The 22,642-nt window shown below is 34.3% G+C and overlaps 1 protein-coding gene across 1 annotated transcript; it reads right to left on the reverse strand.

Moving 5' to 3' along the window:
- Positions 1-207: 207 nt before the first annotated feature.
- On the reverse strand, positions 208-3,629 carry LOC139893648 (GATA transcription factor 8-like). The gene is made up of 3 exons (XM_071876824.1): positions 3,500-3,629; positions 2,583-2,835; positions 208-1,165 (listed from the first exon to the last, which is right to left on the reverse strand). The coding sequence occupies exons 2-3, from the start codon at positions 2,817-2,819 to the stop codon at positions 398-400; spliced, it is 1,005 nt and encodes a 334-aa protein (XP_071732925.1). The 5' UTR covers positions 2,820-2,835; positions 3,500-3,629; the 3' UTR covers positions 208-397.
- Between the last annotated feature and the right edge of the window lie 19,013 nt (positions 3,630-22,642).

Here is a 22,642-nt window from a genome sequence, read left to right on the forward strand (position 1 = left end):
GTAGCATGGTAAAACCGGTGCGACGTCCGTATCGACCGTTTTTTACAACACTGCTAATACTTCATTTTTTTTAGTTACTTTGATGATCTGTTTGTAACATTTTCCATACTTTTTGTGTGACAATTCTTTTCTACCAATCAAATACTCAGTAAAAAAGCACTAGAAAAACAAAAATAACCCAAAAAATCTTAAACTTGATCTCGTGACTATAGACTGCAAAAAGAATTCCCAAACACTCAACATTAAAAACAAATTAAACAAATTAAAATGACTGACTCCCTAATCTAATCCTTCTTGATCTTACAATCTCTACCACCTAAATATAACTTCATCTCTATACAACCAACAAAACAAAATCATACTAAAAACTGAATACCAAAACTCCCTGGACCAAATCCTAACCACCTTTAATGTAATCCGCAACAATGTTTGGGATCAGCTCTGGTTCTGGGTCTGTCCTAACAATTGCCATGGTCTCGTTCGGCCCAAACTTGGTTCTCATTTCAACCACCTTTTTGTGGGAGTTTGAGTGCAGTGTAGGAACAAACGTCGGGCTGGCAGCTGGGCGGTACTCTGGGAACAGCCGCCCTGACTTGTAACGAACACCACATGCATTGCAAAGACTCTTTGGGCCCATTGGGCCTGCACGCCATTGGGGTGTTTTTGTAATTTCACAATGCATACACTTTCTAACTCCTTGTCCTGACTGGTTCTGGTTCCGGTTTTGGGTTTCATTCGGGCTATCAGTTTCATCTGCAGGGCTGAATTGGATCTTGGGCTTTTTCGGCTTCTTTTTTTTCTTCTCGGCAGGCTCAGAGACAGCCGAAGTAGATGAAACGGGTACAAACACGAGAGGAGAGAGTAGTTCATTCATTGGTCGAGGATTGAATGTTGTGGGCCGGGGACGCTTGCTTCGGGCCTTTTGGGGCCCACGTTGAATTGGGCTGAATGGGATCATCTTACCACCGCCTGAATAGGAAGATGAGCTGGAGCTACTGCTACTACTCTCGAGGACCGAAACGGGACTTGATGTCTGAAATTGGTGGTGTACAAACACTGCCTCCTTTTGAACCGAAACAGCATCCTTGTTAATAGTCATTCCACCACCCGAAAATGAATCTTCCACAAAGTTTGAAAGCCATTCCATTTGAACAATATCCTCATACTGTCATACAGAAAACATAAACAAGGATATAAGAACATTGATATCCATTTAACAAGGCACAATTAAGTTTAGCTCCATAAACAAAAAGTACTCATCTTTTTACATCTTTAATTATTTTCTTCCTATATTTGGAATTACCCATTACAGTAAAGTTGGTACAAATCAAGAACCATTGACTGTTTTTTAGAAAAGTACTTAACTTTTTTATTTAATTGTCAACAAATTAATCAACTTTTCTTCAAGAACACTACACCCTTCCTTCAATCCAAATTAAGTAAACTTTACACCTTTCACATCTAACATAAAAATGGAACCCACAATTCCAATATATCAACTATGTAAAATGACCAAATTTGAAATAACCCTTGCTTTTTAAACAATTCAAATTCACAATTATTAATGGGTCCACAAAATTAAAACATGATTTTCACTAACTGGGGCCCATTGTGTCCCAAACCTAAAGCTCCTTGTTTTTATTTTTTGGCGAAAAAACACACACACATATATATATATATATATATATATATATATATATATATATATATATATATATATATATATATATATATATATATATATATATATATATATATATATATATGGGGATGATTCTCACACACTTTTTTGATCCTCACACACGAATTTAAAGAAATGGAGTATTATTAGAAGAGTAAAAGGTTAAAATAGGTGTGTGAGGATCAAAAAATGATGTGTTAGAATCATCCATATATATATATATATATATATATATATATATATATATATATATATATAAAATAAAAGGAAGATCTGACGATATTCTGGTGTTACAATTGAGACAGATTATAAAATCTGTTTGACAGGCTTATCACAAACCGCCCTATTGAACTCACATATACAAAGACGAGCTAACGTATAGAATTAATAAACATTGAAAGCAACATCACAAACCGGGAAGAAAAATCCCGAAGACCCGAACAAACAAACTATAAGCTCCTTGTTGATTTTAAAATATATCAAAACAATAAAGTTTCTATTTCAAAGAAGACAAGAACAGTTAGCTGTAGTCAGCTGATTTACCAAAATCAAAATTCAAAAAAATGTGGTATCCACAAATATTTAAAAGCAATAATAGAACTTTCATGTTAGATAGTAATGTGGTATTCAATCTCTACCCTCTAATTTTAATAACTTTTTAAATGCATCAAATCAAAGGGTTTGATAAATTTCAACTTTAAAGTAAACATCAATCTCAAGTTAAACAAAAGAATTAACCACTAAGCATGTGCACAATCATCATCATCATACATATATAGACCCCACTTATAATATAAACAATGCTTAGCTGGCTAACAGAACCAAACATGTATGACATCATTATCATTAATTTATTTATACTACTGATTAAACAATGCTAACAAAATCTTTATAAACTCACCGGAACAGAAAGCTCCGGCGACAGAACAACGATGGACTTGTTATCTCCTCTGCTACCAATGAAAACGGAATCGGAAACCTGCAACTCGTCTGAATTGTCGGTCCAAATGTTGGTAAACTCATTACAGTTTATGGAATCCAAAGGTGTATCCTTAACTAATGGAAATTCAATCAAATCATCAATGTGATCAAAGAAACTTGCACAGTCAATCTCCTCCATATAATCTTGGCTTGTCATTTTCTTTTTTTACTTCCTGAAATAAAAATTATTAAAAGTTTATATTTTTGACATAATAGAACAAAATAAAATAGTAATAATTAGTTAACAATCATAACTTATTTTAATTTTAATATTTACTAAATTTCGCATTATTCTACAAGATACTAGAACAGAGCTTAGAAGAAATCAATTTTGAATAAGAGAAAAACAGAGCTTTAAACGAGTAAAATTATTTTATCAAAGTTTTACTAACGTCTGTTGTTTACAAAAACATATTTTACTAATTTAACCACAACAGCACTTTGACACTTTTATTATAATATCGTTATTTCTATAAGTTTGAAAACTAATAATGTTTGATGATGAGTTCCCATATAAAGCAACGGGCTCATAAATCCAGTTTCATATATAACCACGCATTTCATTATTTTTACATTTGACCAAAACAAAAATAACAAAATTGTAAAAATTCATACACCTCACATTTTAAGTAATTTAAGAAAAAATGGAAGAAGGAAAAAATAGATTTTTAAAAAAGTTAAAATTGAGACATAAAACTAGCAAAATTGCACAAATTTTACACATTTCAACAACAAAATTAATAAAATTGAACAAGATGAAAAGGCTCACATTGTTAATAACTAAAGCAAAATGGATAAGTTGAAAAACATATGAAAATGATAGAAGTGAAGACAAACCTTAGGATAAAAACCCAAATTGCCGACTAAGAGTTCAATTGAACAAAATAATAATAATATTTAAAGATATGTTAATGCAGAAACCCCCAAAATTCCTGAGCGGCGAAAATTTCGAAGATTTAGGAGTAAAAATCCCAACGGAAACGACAAAAATTGGTTGGAATTTTGAAATTTGAAAACTGAAAAATGAAATGTGAATGAGAAGGTGAAGAATTTAAAAGATGGGAAAATGAGAGAGAAAAACCCTAGAAAGGGAGGGAAGTGTGTGTGTATGTATATATTGTAAACATGTATGTATATGTCCGTGTTAAGTGGTAGGAGAGTAGTTGTGAAAGTGTTGTTTGAGTGATAGCTGGCATTTTACTATTTTATATTTTATAGTATAGTATTTAATTTAATTTAATATTTAATATACCGTGTATATATAATATATATATATATATATATATATTGGTAGAATCAAGTGGAAGTAACCAATCGAGTGAAGCAAAAACTTTTTTTTTCATTTTTTGAAAAAACTTTGTTCACGAACATTATAGATTGGATGAAAATATGAACATTTAATAAAGACACTTTGTGATAAATGTTTTTATTTTGGCGGGAAAACGCTCGAAGAAGTAATATATAACAATTATCGTGTTTTTCAAACGTATGTTGAGGTTTTAGATATCACTACTACATTTATGCTCATTTAGAGCCCCCCATTTAGGCGTGTTAATAAACTAACACATCTAATTATACTAAAGAAACACGTCTAATTAAAATTCTCAAAAAAAAAAAAAAAAAAAAACGGAACACGTCTAAATAATAATAGGAACACGTATAATTATAAATTTACAACACGTCTAAATCAGTATAACACCTCTAATTGATAATCACGTCTAATAAGTTTTACTAGGAACACATCTAATTGACAACTAAGTTTTATCAGGAACACGTCTAATTGTCAACACGTCTAATAAGTTATCAAGAACACGTCTAATAAATTTACAAGACACGTCTAATTAGTTGGAGTAACACGTTTAATTGGAACATGTAACGATCCAACTCGTCGATTTCTGGCCCATAAAAAATTTTCCTTTTTAATATACATTAAATACTGTAACACTTTAGGTCCCATTATACAATTTTCAAAACGTATTTGTTTTCACATTACGTCTAACGACTTTAATAAAGCGTACATTACATAATTAAATCATAAACCGGGTTTTACTCATGACCCATTTGACTAACCCAATATACGTCACATGACCCGACTAGTTACTTAACACAAAACCGAGCATGGTGATTGGGACTACGCTAACCAATCCTAAATCGAGTCCAAAAGCAAGATCTTCTAAAGCAACATAGCCAAGATCTCTAATCCCCACGCTTACCCGAGCCGCCATCACGCGAACCTATAAAAATATTAACAACGAGAGGGTAAGCTAACGCTTAGTGAATGTAAAGGTACTATACACATACATATGCATAAAATGACTACGCATCACCAAACACAAAGAGTAAACACATACCACCTCTGCATGGTAAACAAGCTACAAAAGAGCACATACACAAAGTAGCTACACGCTACGTAATCACCAAGCTAACGCCACAAGATTATCTACAACACAACAATAAGTATATACGCATATATAATAAATATAATCAACAACATCAATAAGGTTAACCCCTTAACCTAAACCACATGAAGGTTGGCCGAACTTCACGCGCCTTAGTGAATCCGAACTTCATGCGACTCACTACCTCCAAATAACTTGACTATTAAGGATGGCCGAACTTCACGCGCCTTTATGAATCCGAACATCACGCGACTCATACCTTAGTCAAACATCACAATTGTGACGACCCGGGAAATTCCGACCAAATTTAAACTAAATCTTTATATGTTTCTGACACGATAAGCAAAGTCTGTAATGTTGAGTCTCGGAAACTTCGGAACTATGTTCATATATTCAATTGACCTTTTGACTAGTTTCGACTATTCACGAACCTATAATTGTAAACAGAAATATAAATATAAATAAATAATTATATTAAATATATTAACGAACTATTATGTAACTTAGTTACTATGAAAGATAACTTTAACTAACTAAAATTTGTTATTTTAAATACATAGAGTATATTAGATATAAACGGTTTCAAATATAATTTGTCAATGTTACCAAAGCATTACATGTATAATGTTATACTTTGAATTTAATTGTTTAATTTATATAATTAATTATCTACTTAATATTTAGAATATAATTGTATATATAGTTGTATATATATATAAATCTATATATGATTTCTATTTATAATTATGATTATATTGTAATATATAAAATACATGCACATTAAATATTCAATGAGTATTATCATATAATATATCATATAATAAATAATTAAATATTTACATAGTTAATAAATTATAATATTAATATATTAAATGTGGCAGAATATAGTTGTTATACAAATATTATTATCATTACTTCATTATTGTAATAATATTCATGTTAAAATTAATATCAGTATTATTAATATTACTAGATATGAAACTTGATACAATTAATGTGTTAAAATTTCTAATATCATTATTATAATTAATAATATAAGTATTATTATTATTTATATTGTTATTACTAAATTTGTCAGTATTATAGTTATGATTTAAGTTATTAATATGATTATTTTTTATTTTATTATTAGTATTATATTGATATTATTATTATTAATATCCTTATTATTAATGCTATTATCATTTTTACTAAATTACTAAGAGCATTATAATTTATTAATATATTTAACTAATAACTAAAATTTAGTTTAAAATACATAATCAGATACAGATTTATATAAATTATATAAATATATATATATACTCCTATAAACAGTTAGATACAGATATACTCAGTATTATTTATTTAGATTATTATTATTAATATAATTATAATTATAATTATTAATTATTAATAATTATATGAATTCATACGTAAGATTTTTTTTTTTGGAATCCAATTCAGTTTCATATCGCAATCATACTGTAAACGACTTGTTTTGGGTAGTACAAATTGATTCTAATTACTTCAATAACAAACAAGAGCTGTTAATATCTAATTTATCTTTTTCAAATTTTTCTTCTGACACAATATATGTTTGTCGAACGAAACCAACTACAAAACAAGTGTCAATTGAGCCAAATTACTGTAATGAGATCACTTAATCTGTATATAACTCTTTACTAGTGTAATTCGAGATGAAAACAGAAAAATCAAAATTTATTTCTATTAAACTGCACGAAAGTCTCTGTTCTTGACCAAGAACATCAATAATTCGATTTTGGAATATTTTTCAAATTCTATTAATGACAAGTTGTTAGGAATGATACATTTAAACTTTCTGCAAAGTTTGAATTCCCAATTTCTAATAACAAATCTGAATTTTGGAGTCAAAATTTCGCAACAAAAAGTCAATGTTTGGGTTCATCGTGAAATCTAAATTCTGTAAGTTGTTTCCAGTCAAATTGAGAATCCATATAGCTTATAGGAGTCTTTTACAAACTATTTCATGTTGTAAGTTTCATCTAAAACGTTTTCAATTTCAATATCACGATTTGAGTTCATCACCATCGCTATTTTGCTGTTACAGCATATGTATATATATTTTTTTTCTTTTCCTTTTCTGTCTGTTAACTTAATCCAAACATATTCAGGTTGTTTTCGTTTCAACTCTTAATCTTAATTCAAACTTCGAGCTCCCTATTTTGGTTATGGATTGTTCTCTGGTCGAGTTTTTTTGTAGAAGATGAAGAACACAGAAAAAGGGTTAAAAACATTTAAGTTATAAAATAAAAAAGAAACATAAGCAGCAGCGTGTTGGTTTGTATGGATGTCGGGTTAACGAGAGGTCTTGGGTTCCAATATGGTTCGGGCCAATTCATTTTACAAAAGGATTTTATAAAGGGTATATGTTTATACTACTTTTATTTCAATAATAATAATAATAATAATAATAATAATAATAATAATTATTATTATTATTATTATTATTATTATTATTATTATTATTATTATTATTATTATTATCATTATCATTATTATCATTATTATGATTATTATTATTATTGTTATTACCATGATTATTAATATTGTTGTTATTATTAATATTGTTATTATAAGAATTATATTAATTATTAGTTTATCATAGTTATAAGTATTATAACAATTATTATTATTATAAGTATTATTAATGTTATTATTATTGTTAATAAGATTACTGGTATTAGGATGAAAACAATAAAAGTACTATTATTTTTATTAATATTCGTATTAGTATCATTTTAGAATTGTTATCATTATTATTAATAAAAGTGTTATTATTAAGTTTACCATTAGTAATAAGATTTTTACGATTATTATTATTAAAGTGTTATGTTTTAATATCAGAAAGTATTATGTTCATTATCATTATTATTAAATTATTTAATTTATTAAAAACTACTGATATTATCATTACTATGTGATTTATTATTAAAAGCTATCATTAATATTATTATTAATAGAATTAAAATTAATATTATCATTTTTTATTAGTATTATCACTATTATTATTTAAAATATTATCTTAGTATTACTAATGTACTATTTTTAACAAACAAATGATATATACGTATATAAAAATACATTTAATACATATAACATAACGAAAAGTAATATTTTATATAACAAGATAAATATATGTAACATACATATTATTAATATAAAAAGTATATAATTAATAAATTTATATATATATTATTCGATTACAACTATGTATATTAATAAATATACAAATGATATAGGTTCGTGAATCCGAGGCCAACCCTGCATTGTTCAGTTGTTCAATATCGTCATATGTATTTTTACTACAAAATACAGTATTGTGAGTTTCATTACTCCCTTTTTATATATATTTTTGGGACTGAGAATACATGCGCTGCTTTTATAAATGTTTTATGAAATAGACACAAGTATCAAAATTACATTATATGTTTGGATTATTAAACCGAATAACGCCCCTTCAAGTCTGGTAACCTAAGAATTAGGAAAATGGCCCTAATTGACGCGAATCCTAAAGGTAGATCTATCGGGCCCAACGAGCCCCATCCAGGGTATGGATGCTTTAGTACTTCGAGGTATTATTTAGTATATTAGCTGCGCGCTGTATACTGAGGGATATTCTATATGCATCTTGTTAAGGTCGGTTAACAGGTGTTCAATCCATATGAATGATTTTTAATTCGCGGGTTACGCGTGTTATTTTGTACTCGGGTTACGTGTACAATTAAATATATGAAATCGTGTGGTCTATTAAAATGATGAAAATGAATATTTATGATAAACTAATGAACTCACCAACCTTTTGGTTGACACTTGAAAGCATGTTTATTCTCAGGTATGAAAGAAATCTTCCGCTGTGCATTTGCTCATTTTAGAGATATTACTTGGAGTCATTCATGACATATTTCAAAAGGCGTTGCATTCGAGTCATTGAGTTCATCAAGATTATTATTAAGTCAATTATTGTTGGATATATTACGAAATGGTATGCATGCCATCAACTTTCGATGTAATGAAAGTTTGTCTTTTAAAAACGAATGCAATGTTTGTAAAATGTATCATATAGAGGTCAAATACCTCGCGATGTAATCATATGTTATTGTATTCATCCTTATGGATTAGGACGGGTCGTTTCATGTGGTATCAGAGCGGTGGTCTTAGCGAACCAGGTCTTGCATTAGTGTGTCTAACTGATAGATGTTTAGATACATTAGTGGGTCTGGACTTCGACCGTGTCTGAATGTCAAAAGTTTTGCTTATCATTTTGTATCGAAAATTACCTGCTTATCATTCCTAAGTCTAGACACGTCCTACTGCCTTTATTGCATAGATAGTGTATAGACAAATTCATATCTTAGCGTATCTATTACGGTAAACTTTGCCTGATATCTCCCGTAAATTTCTCCGTAATTTAAGGGATCCTGGTACTATATATATCTATGCATATTACACATTGAGAATACCATCCAACTATCATTTGCTGTCACTAAACTTTTCATACCAAAAATCTATTCTGTGATCGCTTAAGATGGCCTCTACGAATCGACCAAGTTTTTCTGACTCCGAAGACAGTGTGACGGTAGCGCACCAACCGATCAACTACCGTGATTTCTTTAGAAAGTGGGGATGGGTTCGCGAAATTCTTACCCTGTGGAGAAATGAAGAAGGTACACCATATCACGAGCCGAACTTACCACCTAACGTCGGAGTGCTCGATCCGCTTACCGGCGGGCTTGTTCGCAATATCGTTTTCACTCTTTTCGCACGGATTTTCTTCCTCGAAGGTCGACTTGATGTCATTAAAGATAGTATTCGTCCTCTACTCCCAAATTCTAATCAGATAGGATTATTAGAAGAAGTTAGAAGACTTCGAACTAAATATCAAGAATTGACAAACCTTACGGAAGAATGGGTAGAACTAATTCATAGGCTCGAGCGTAAAGTAGAAACCTTGGAGGTGACGGTGTTCGATTTGGAAGCTAGGCTCGCATCTACTACGCAGGTACCATAAGCAGTACCAATACCAACAGCAACACCACCAGCACCAGCATCATTTCCATCACCACGAGCTCCGTAAGCACCACAGACACCGAAGAGTACCGAGAATGATGAATTATGAAATAATAATTCATTACTTTCTGTTCACAATTGAAAGATATATGTATATATATTTATGTATATCTCGAGATCGTAATAAAAATTCTTTTCATATTAACTATGACATGTGAATTTTTTAACGGGTAGGTAATACCCGAGAAAGATAAAAGAAGCTTTAAAGAGCTTCTATCATAATTAATTCATATATGTTATCATTCACATCTTTCATCAACGATTTAACAATCGATATCTATAAATTCATGATATACATCTGAAGAAATATATATGTAAGTATATTTTCATAAAGATTGTAATTAAAAATTATTTCGTACAAACTGTTAATGGTGAAAATATTTTAACGGGTAGGTAATACCCGAGGAATATTTAGATTTTACATTAATAAGTTACACTGTACATTCTTCGAATCTGATTCAACAGTCATTTACTATCCTACTTACATTCACAGATATACGTATCCGTTCACCATAGAATAACCATTTTCATTCAATTTCATATTTGGATTTTGACCTATCAGAATCCAACAAGTGGCATAATGAAGAAAATATTGGACAAAATAAAATTTGTTAGAAACAAACAAATTAACTATGAGAAAATTTTTGTTAAGAATCCACGCTAACTATTTCTAGCTAACTGTTCCTAGCTAAATGATTACATCTTATTTATCGCAATTTATTATCACAATTTTAATTCTCGCAATTTTATTTATCGTTATTTAATTTCTGTTATTTATTTTACGCACTTTAAATATCGGGACACATATACAAGGTTTTGACATATCATATCGACGCATCTATATATATTATTTGGAATAACCATAGAGACTCTATATGCAGTAATGCTTGAGTTAGCTATACAGGGTTGAGGTTGATTCTATAATAATATACATACTTTGAGTTGTGATCGAGTCTGAGATATGTACACGGGTCACGATATGTATTAATTAATGCGAATATTATAAACTATATATGAGTTATTGAATTAGTAACTGTGGACTGCTAACTGTGGACTACCAACATTGGACAATTAAAATGAATTAAAATATTGATTATAACATATGAAACTAAACAATTCTTCAAGTTTGCCACTTGATCTTATCTTAAACCTCGTTTGTATCTTGACAATTACAATCTGAGTTCAAACCTTTCATGATTCTTGAAAACACCTCAATTGAGAGGATGAACCAACTGCACTCCGTTTATGGGAGGAAAGTTTTATACATATAGTTATGCATCTGAAAAACTCTCGAAAATTGAGTAAACGTTTAACACGTAGTTGTACAAATTCCTTAGTGTTATTATTACCTAAAATAACTTGATAATCCCTTTCAAAGTAGCAAATTTTGTCACAGCTCCAGCAAGTCAACTTCGACTTTTCGTTGAAACAACCGTATTATAACCTTGATATATACGTGTGCTCTTTAATTGTTACTGGAGAACCTTTTATATTCCACCATATTACCATCAGCGTTTAATCATCTAAAAACACAATTCTCCTGAAACCACCTCGGATTGATAACCGATGATTCAGATATTGTAGCATTAAATGCAAAGGAAACAGAAAAATTGTAGATGGTCTAAACTACCAAAAGTTTGATGATAAAGAAGGGAGTGTTAGAAACGCTCGATAGAAAATTTGGTACTAAAAAAACCAGATTGAGCAAACCATGAAGGAGGCCGTTGACAAATCACAAGGGCCAAACTTGTACATAAAGAATCCTGATGATTCTGTATCTAATGAAATCTTTAGCCAACACCATGTTTCTGAATCTAAACCCTTACGGGTAAATCTTCTTCATCATCCTTCGATATTAGAAATCCCAAGATATCATCGTATCTTTCATTATAATATTCTCGATATTTTCAAAGATATTTTCATAACTATTCTTATCTGAAATCATTTATCTCTTCGTGATATCAGTGATACATCAGAAAGGAAACTATTTCAATTTCTAAAATCTGAAAAGTTTGAATTTAAAACATGAATGTTTTTGAAGTAGTGTTGGGAACTGATGCATGAGTTAGTATAATATAATGACACTTGATCAACGTGATTATATTACAGTAAGTCATGCTGAGTTTCTAATGAAACGTGATGATTCACGGACCATAACGTCATCATTTGCTATGTTACACGACTCTTACAATCTACCTAATCTCCAAACATACCAAGAACATAATTTCTTGATACTTCTATCTTTTCTACTGAATTCTGGTAATTTAACCAATCAAGATCGTGCTATCACAATCTCACTTAGAACCTTAAGTATGTTCATTTGAAACTCTGTAACACCCCATTTTTCCCCGTACATGATTTACAGGTGTATCGCGTATGTACGATAGGTGTATGAAGGAATTGAGACTTGTTCGTGCGTTAAAGTTCTTGTATGTGAAAAGTGATCAGACCAAGTTAAAGGTCGCGGTGCGGAGGAGTGGGTCGCGGCGCGACATTACAAACAAATTAGGATCAGGAGGCATGGTAAGGAAGGCACCAGGCCACGCCTTGGGTCGCGGCGCGGCATTTAGCTGATTTCAATTCCAGGAGGCATGTTAAGGAAATCACCAGAATACGTTATGGGTTGCGGCGCGACGATTGAGGCTGCGGCGCGACATTCTGGGCGAGCTGGTACCAGATTTTTGTAATTTTAAATGAGGATCAAGGACATTTTGGTCTTTTCGCGTGTGAGCCAGATTTGAGGTCTTAATCTCATCCACTCATTCATTTTCCTTTATTTCTTTTTCCTTTTCTTTCTATTTTTCCTCTCAAAACTTCAAACCCCAACTGATTCAAAGGGATTTTTGGAAAGGAAGAAGCAGGTTTTGATAGAAAAGCGTAAGAGACAAGTTTGTTCTCCTCGTTCTTAGCTACAATTTGATACTAGCGGTAAGCTCTAACTCTGAATTTCATTTTCGTGTTCATCGTCTAAATTTAGGGCTTTTGATTGTATGTTCATACATGGAACCCCACTAGTTGTTAATGGAAGAAAATAACTAGGATTCGGGTTTATTAGTGATGAAGGCGGGTTTTGGGTTGGTTGATGATTTAGCCTTGTTTAGGGCTTTAAATTGAGTGTAATCACTATAATTAGTGATTATGGAAGTGTTGGAACTCATTTGGGTGTGTTTGGTTGACTAATTTTGAAATGGGTCAAAATTAGAGTTTTGGTGTCAAATTAGGCAAGACAAGTGTTTAACACTTGTGTTCGGGTTTAATTGGCTTATTAGGACCATTGTCACTAGTGTTAGTGATTATTGAGTAGTTTGGGCGCGGTTTGTGCTTGGAGGTGCAATTGGGTTGAGATTGCACTAGTTGTCAATTTGGGTTGGTTTGTAAATCCTCCCTAATTGTGCTAATTGTTATGTGATAATGGAATAGGTACGTTCCATTAGCAAGTTACGGATTTTGGTTTAGCATCCATCAAAACTTCAAGGTGAGTGTTAATATCCTATGTGCATATGTATGTGTAGGATGGGTGCGGGTCGGGTGAAGTGATTCTCGACTATAGAGCTCACTTCACATATAGGTGGATTTGATGGACTTGTGTATGTGTCCAATTAGCACGGTTGTGCATTTTGGTTGACCACCTTTGGCGAGGTACACACTTTGTGTGTACGTTATCACATATGCTTGTGATATGGATTATATAACCCCAATGGCGAAGGGTTGACATTGTGTTGTGGATTGGAATACCCCGATTGATGTGGGTTGTGATTGGAGAAGTGGATCACGTGTGGATGCGGATTCACGATGACACGTGTAGTTCGGTCATCTTATCGGAAGTGAGTCTTGTGTAGTTCGGATTCACGATGACGCGTGTAGTTCGGTCATCTTATTGAGGTAATGATCTCGTGTGGTTACGAATTCACTAAGGCTCGTGTAGTTCGTCCAACCTCAATGTTGTTGTGGTATTGAAGATAGTAGTCTCGTGTGGATGCGGATTTACTAAGGCTCGTGTAGTTCGGCCAATCTTCATTTTGGTATTTGGTTTTCGGTACTCGGGTTAAGGGGTTAACCTTGGGCGGTTTACGCTTTGTTATATATTTGTCGTATTGTTGTGATGTAGCTCACCCTCCGGGTGTAGCTTACTTGGCATTGTTCACATCGTCGTTGGTGAACTTACTTTGTCGTATCCTTAGCTTGTTGCTTAGTGATCGTACGGTATGCTTAGTTTAGCTTGCCTTTATGCTTGGATGCCCGATATGTGATATTTTGATTTGTTGTGTGGCGTGTCCATTTTATGCATATATATGTATGTAGTATATTCTCACTCACTAAGCGTTAGCTTACCCTCTCGTTGTTTACATTTTTATAGATTTGCATGGAGGAGGTGGCTCGGGTAAGCGTGGGGACTAGTGGACTTGCGTAGTTTGCTTTAGAAGATGTGCTTTTGGATCGATTAGGATTGGGTAGCGTATCCCCAATCACCATGCTCGGTTTTGTTGGACATTAAAATAGTCGGGTCGTGTTTACCCGTTCGGATATTTAGACTATGTATTAAATGTTTTAAAGCTCATTTAACTTATTATTGTGTCAAAGATATTTTTGGAAACATAAATGGGACCTAATTATTAATGTATTAAAGAAAAAAAATTACGGGCCGGTTTAAATACGGGTTGGGTTGTTTCAAGTGGTATCAGAGCATGGTCTAAGGGATTTAGGCGACTTGAGATAGGCGCCTAGACTTAGACTTTTGTGTGTGCTTATTTGTTGCGGGACTTGTAGGTGAACGGGTCAGAACAAGTTATAGCTAGTGCCTTATTTGTAGGTGGACTAACTAGGATTTTTGGCTCGTGTTGTGATGCTATTTCCTTGCGTGTGTTTATATCGCGTAGAATTTTCGTTGTGTTGGTTATATCATCGAGCGAGGCGGTCATTGTACTAACGAGTTGAGACGGCGTGTGTGCGTAATAAGGACTTGCAAACCTTATTACGGGTGCAAATCGTGTCTATCAAGTGATGTACGGAGAGTGTTTAGCAAGATGGGGGTGGTATTGTGTGTGTGCTTTATACGTTCGTGATCTAATCGCTTTTGCATTCCTTAGAATGGCGACGGGAAACGGGATCGAGACGAATGATCTAGAGTTTAACGCTAGGGTTGCGGCCGCCGTTGCGGAGCAAATGAGTGCGTTTCGAGAAGAAATGGATAGGAAGTATTCCGAATCTCGGAGTAGTGGTGAAATGGAGCATTGTCTTAAGAGCTTCATGAGGACTAAACCCCCGATGTACGACGGAAAACCAGATCCTTTGATAAGCACAACTTGGATCTCGGTTGTCGAAGGGTGTTTTCGCACTATTGAATGCCCTCCTGAGAAAAAGACAAGACTCGCTACTAGTTTGTTGCGGGGTAGGGCGAAGGATTGGTTGGATGGTAAGATTGATCTTGTCAGTAGTGAAACGTTTATGGCGTTATCATGGGACGAGTTTAAGAAGGAATTCTTCGAGGAGTTCTGGACTTCGGCCGACTTGTCGGAATTGCGTAATGAGTTGCGAAATTTGCAACAGGGTTCTATGGATTTGAATACTCTCAAGACGACCTTTATGGCGAAGGCTCGTTTTTCCCCGTAGTATTTGGGGAATGATCGTTTGTTGATGGAGGATTTCTATCGAACTTTGAATGATGACTTGAAGAATAAAATTAGTCGGGGTTACGCGAAATCATTTGCGGAATTATTCGCCGTGGCTAGAGGTCTCGAGTCGTATTCACGATCGAAGATGAGTGAACCTTCAAGTGAGAGAAGGGTTGTTTCTTATGGTGCTCCAAGTAAGAGGACTAAGGGTCCGAGTGTGAGCACGGGTGGTACACGGACGGGTATATCGGATTCTAGTATGTCTAGGTTTTACAATTGTGGCATGAGGGGTCACAAGTCTTGGGAATGTTCGGTACCAAAGGGTGATGGCATGGTGTGCTTCCATTGCCAAGAAGAAGGACATCGTAAGTTGGAATATCTCGAGTTAGCGGGGACGGGTGCAGCAAGGAGACGTTAAGGTACGTTTCGTTTTAATAAATATGTCCTTTGATTATTTATTATGCGCCGTTTGAGTTTGAGTTTGTTAAATGCATTGTGTTGTGCATATTATTGTTATGGGTGACGTTCCTAATGGAAGTACCCTATGGTGATGTTTTGATTAATTGGCAAAGGGCGTAAGACTTGGTGTAACCAAGCATTCCTTAGTGTTGAGAAATGTTTCTACCAAGCCTTGGGGATGGGCTTTGGTGTTCGGATGAAAGAGCGTGTTCGCTCTCATGTTGAAGTTGATGAACCGTGAGGTTCGTCGGGTAGATTAAACCCTTGAGATCGAGTGTTTGGTCTCGATGCATGTTGGTAATGGAGTCTACATGACGCGACGTTAGGTGCCACTTTCATACCTACTAGCGTAGTATTCAACTCCGATTGTGTTGCGGTTACATTGTACTTAGGGTACCGGAGAGAAACCCTTAGGTACATGAGTGACTAGGTTAAATTTGACAAACTATAGCAATTGGATGATTGCGAGAGTAAAGTTTGTATACTTGTGGTAAACTCTTCGTTCGAAGTGTTCAAGGATTGGTTAAAATCCTTCGTGTGCTCAAGGTTGGAGTAAGATGTGGTGATGAGTCGTGTGAACCCAATTGTTGGTAAAGTCTACCTTTGGTAGCATTGTACGGTTGTACAAGATGCGGTTATGAACGTAGTTCCAAGTGGGGGAGTTACACTCCCGCACAAGGAGGTTTTAGTGTGAGATTTCGGATGACGTTTTTAGTAGATCCGAAATTCGTTTCGGGACCTAGTTTTGGTCGATTTATGGTAGAGTGCAATTTCGGTTAAATTGTACTTATGGTTTTGGATGTATGTGGTAATCTCGTTGAGAGATAACGGACGTGTTTGACGAGCAAGGTGAAATCCCTTGGTTAAGGGATGTGTGTGTCGGATACTCTTTTAGAGAATTGTTGTGTTGTACCTATGTGTGATATAGGTGGTTCTTGCTCGATTATGTTAGCGATGTCCGCGTGTACGTAACGAGTGGTATTGTCGCGGTGTTTAAGACACCACTCATTAGTTTGATTGACATGTGGTATTGTCGCGGTGTTTAAGACACCACATTGTCATGGGGGTGAGTTAGTTGCGGTGTTTAAGACATCACCCGGGGAATTAGTGATTACGCGGTGATTAAGTAACACTAATAGATATTTGTTTGGTGTGGAAGGTTAGCGGTATCCGTTAGGATTCACTACAGTGTAGCAGAGCGCGATGTTACACTACTCATTGTATGAGGCCAAAAGTGCGTGTGATTGGTGAAGCATGACCGTTGACGTGGTCCACTGACTTCATCATAGGAGTAGTGTTATATTGGTGAAGCATGACCTTCGGGGTCCGCTAACTTCATCATGGGAGTGGTGTTATATCGGTGAAGCATGACCGTTGTCGGGGTCCGCTGACTTCATCCGGTGTTGAGATTGGGAAGTGGATCGCGTGTGTTTGCGGATTCACGATGACGCGTGTAGTTCGGTCATCTTATTGTGGAAGTGAGTCTCGTGTAGTTCGTATTCACAAATGACTAGTGTGGTTGCGGTCATTGTATTGTTGAAGTGAGTCTCGTGTAGTTCGGATTCATAAATGACTCGTGTGGTTGCGGTCATTCTTTTGGGATAGTGACTCTCGTGTGGTTCGGATTCACTAGGGCGCATGTAGTTCGGCCAATCCCGATTGTTGTGCGGTGGAGGTAGTGAGTCGCGTGTAGTTCGGATTCACTAAGGCGCATGTAGTATTCGGCCAGCCTTCATGTTGTGTGATCTATTGGTTGTTTCATACGCCAATGGTGGGGTCGTAAGGACCATTTTGATGGGAAATGTGATGCAATAGTCGTATTTTGCTCACATGTTGCGGTAGTTGCCTATTAGACGTGTTTGCGCACTACAAGGGACGTTAAGTGGTAAGTGTTATCCGTTAGATTTCACTTTTATTTGGTCTTCATCGGGTAGATGGTTGACTTTAGTTTGGGATGTGTTTACTTTTAGCATTGTACTTGGTATGGTACGCTAAAGGGTTGATATCTCGGTACGAGATTGGTGGAGTTTTCCCGATATGAGGGATTGAGCAAGTTTGAGTGCTCAGATTTGTGGACTTGATAAATCGCGAATGACGATTTAGTTGTTAAGGGTAACTCTATGAAAAGAACTGCCTAGAGGAGTTGGAAGGATACGTGGCGGATTCGCGTATTCTAAGTGATCGTTATAGACTTCGGATGTTGCGTGTATTGCACAGCTCGGAATGCGTGCAAGTGTGTAATTAGTTAATGAATTAATCTTCGGGTTAATGAGGAATGTGTTGGAAGTCGGATTGGAACGATTGTTTAAGAACCATCGAGTGTAGGTTCGATTTGGTTAAATGGTTAGGATCACGAGGACGTGATCGAATCTAAGTGGGGGAGAGTTGTAACACCCCGTTTTTCCCCGTACATGATTTACAGGTGTATCGCGTATGTACGATAGGTGTATGAAGGAATTGAGACTTGTTCGTGCGTTAAAGTTATTGTATGCGAAAAGTGATCAGACCAAGTTAAAGGTCGCGGCACGGAGTAGTGGGTCGCGGCGCGACATTACAAACAAATTAAGATCAGGAGGCATGGTAAGGAAGGCACCAGGCCACGCCTTGGGTCGCGGCGCGACAGAAAGGGCCGCGGCGCGGCATTTAGCTGATTTCAATTCCAGGAGGCATGTTAAGGAAACCACCAGAATACGTTATGGGTCGCGGCGCGACGATTGAGGTCGCGGCGCGGCATTCTGGGCGAGCTGGTACCAGATTTTTGTAATTTTAAATGAGGATCAAGGGCATTTTGGTCTTTTCGCGTGTGAGCCAGATTTGAGGTCTTAATCTCATCCACTCATTCATTTTCCTTTATTTCTTTTTTCTTTTCTTTCTATTTTTCCTCTCAAAACTTCAAACCCTAATTGATTCAAAGGGATTTTTGGAAAGGAAGAAGCGGGTTTTGATCGAAAGCGTAAGAGACAAGTTTGTTCTCCTTGTTCTTAGCTACAATTTAATACTAGCGGTAAGCTCTAACTCCGAATTTCATTTTCGTTTTCATCATCTAAATTTAGGGCTTTTGATTGTATGTTCATACATGGAACCCCACTAGTTGTTAATGGAAGAAAATAACTAGGATTCGGGTTTATTAGTGATGAAGGTGGATTTTGGGTTGGTTGATGATTTAACCTTGTTTAGGGCTTTAAATTGAGTGTAATCACTATGATTAGTGATTATGGAAGTGTTGGAGCTCATTTGGGTGTGTTTGGCATTTTGAAATGGGTCAAAATTAGGGTTTTAGTGTCAAATTGGGCAAGACAAGTGTTTAACACTTGTGTTCGGGTTTAATTGGCTTATTAGGACCATTGTCACTAGTGTTAGTGATTATTGGGTAGTTTGGGCGCGGTTTGTGCTTGGAGGTGCAATTGGGTCGAGATTGCACTAGTTGTCAATTTGGGTTGGTTTGTAAATCCTCCCTAATTGTGCTAATTGTTATGTGATAATGGAATAGGTACGTTCCATTAGCAAGTTGCGGATTTTGGTTTGGCATCCATCAAGACTTCAAGGTGAGTGTTAATATCCTATGTGCATATGTATGTGTAGGATGGGTGCGGGTCGGGTGAAGTGATTCTCGACTATAGAGCTCACTTCACATATAGGTGGATTTGATGGACTTGTGTATGTGTCCAATTAGCACAGTTGTGCGTTTTGGTTGACCACCTTTGGCGAGGTGCACACTTTGTGTGTACGTTATCACATATGCTTGTGATGTGGATTATATAACCCCAATGGCGAAGGGTTGACATTGTGTTGTGGATTGGAAGACCCCGATTGATGTGGGTTGTGATTGGAGAAGTGGATCACGTGTGGATGCGAATTCACGATGACACGTGTAGTTCGGTCATCTTATCAGAAGTGAGTCTCGTGTAGTTCGGATTCACAATGATGCGTGTAGTTCGGTCATCTTATTGAGGTAATGATCTCGTGTGGTTTCGGATTCACTAAGGCTCGTGTAGTTCGGCCAACCTCGATGTTGTTGTGGTATTGAAGATAGTAGTCTCGTGTGGATGCGGATTTACTAAGGCTCGTGTAGTTCGACCAATCTTCATTTTGGTATTTAGTTTTCGATACTCGGGTTAAGGGGTTAACCTTGGGCGGTTTACGCTTTGTTATATATTTGTCGTATTGTTGTGATGTAGCTAACCCTCCAGGTGTAGCTTACTTGGCATTGTTCACATCTTCGTTGGTGAACTTACTTTGTCGTATCCTTAGCTTGTTGCTTAGTGATCGTACGGTATGCTTAGTTTAGCTTGCCTTTATGCTTGGATGCCCGGTATGTGATATTTTGATTTGTTGTGTGGCGTGTCCATTTTATGTATATATATGTATGTATGTAGTATATTCTCACTCACTAAGCGTTAGCTTACCCTCTCGTTGTTTACATTTTTATAGATTTGCATGGAGGAGGTGGATCGGGTAAGCGTGGGGACTAGTGGACTTGCGTAGTTTGCTTTAGAAGATGTGCTTTTGGATCGATTAGGATTGGGTAGCGTATCCCCAATCACCATGCTCGGTTTTGTTGGACATTAAAATAGTCGGGTCGTGTTTACCTGTTCGGATATTTAGACTATGTATTAAATGTTTTAAAGGTCATTTAACTTATTATTGTGTTAAAGATATTTTTGGAAACATAAATGAGACCTAATTGTTAATGTTTTAAAGAAAAAAAAAATTACGGGCCGGTTTAAATACGGGTTGGGTTGTTTCAAACTCCATACCTATGAATTCTGGACCATTATTCGCTTGACTTAAAGTCGGGAAGTGAAAACAAAAGCATGGAGCCCCGAAATATAAAGGAGGATATAAAGCCCGATAACAACACATAAATTACAAACCGTGTATGTCAATGTTTATCGCAACATAAAGACACGGGAGAATTTAAAAACACTATAACCCCAAGAGCGAAGTAGAAGAAAACAGATTCCTCCGATGGGAGTTGGAAGAGGAGAATGAATGTTGCGATAGTCAGAATAAGAACAATGATCAGACCTGAATTAAGCATTTTCACAATCCTTAGAAATGTAAATCAAGGAAAGAAAATATAGAAGTGGTGAAAATAATGGAACGGGAGAGGTAAAGTTATAATAAGAGTATCCGACAGAGCAATCGAGGCAGATATCCGCATTTAATTTAAGAGATCTTAATTACCTTATTCACCGAAGAATCAGATCTTTTAGATTTCAAAGATTTTCTTTAAATACCTCGAATTTCGGAATTTAACCAAGACAACATCAAAAGTTAAGACGCACCTTATTTCAACCAAGACAACATCAAAATTAAGACAAAACTTTATTTATTCATTTCACTCTTTTGTAATAGCTTCATTCGTACTCTTTGAATAATCGAATTGTTTTATCCATATTACTCAATGATGATAAAACTCTATTCCTCAACTCATATTCGTCATGAAAACATTCTGATTGTTAGCCATGACCACCTCACTCAAATTTCGGGACGAAATTTCTTTAACGGGTAGGTACTGTGATGACCCGAGAAATTCCGACCAAATTTAAACTAAATCTTTATATGTTTCTGACAAGATAAGAAAAGTCTGTAATGTTGAGTCTAAAAAACTTTGGAACTATGTTCATATATTCAATTGACCTTTTGACTAGTTTTGACTATTCACGAACCTATAATTGTAAACAGAAATATAAATATAAATAAATAATTATATTAAATATATTACTAACTATTATGTAACTTAGTTACTATGAAAGGTAACTTTAACTAACTAAAATTTGTTATTTTAAATACATAGAGTATATTAGATATAAACGGTTTCAAATATAATTTGTCAATGTTACCAAAGCATTACATGTATAATGTTATACTTTGAATTTAATTGTTTAATTTATATAATTAATTATCTACTTAATATTTAGAATATAATTGTATATATAGTTATATATATATATATATATATATATATATATATATATATATATATATATATAAATCTATATTTGATTTCTATTTATAATTATGATTATATTGTAATATATAAAATACATGCACATTAAATATTCAATGAGTATTATCATATAATATATCATATAATAATTAAATATTTACATAGTTAATAAATTTTAATATTAATATATTAAATGTGGCAGAATATAGTTGTTATACAAATATTATTATCATTACTTCATTATTGTAATAATATTCATGTTAAAATTAATATCAGTATTATTAATATTACTAGATATGAAACTTGATACAATTAATGTGTTAAAATTTCTAATATCATTATTATAATTAATAATATAAGTATTATTATTATTATTTATATTGTTATTACTAAATTTATCAGTATTATAGTTATGATTTAAGTTATTAATATGATTATTTTTTTATTATTAGTATTATATTGATAT

Source organism: Rutidosis leptorrhynchoides, chromosome 2 (genome assembly GCF_046630445.1).
Source record: "Rutidosis leptorrhynchoides isolate AG116_Rl617_1_P2 chromosome 2, CSIRO_AGI_Rlap_v1, whole genome shotgun sequence".
In the NCBI taxonomy this organism is placed as follows: domain Eukaryota; kingdom Viridiplantae; phylum Streptophyta; class Magnoliopsida; order Asterales; family Asteraceae; genus Rutidosis; species Rutidosis leptorrhynchoides.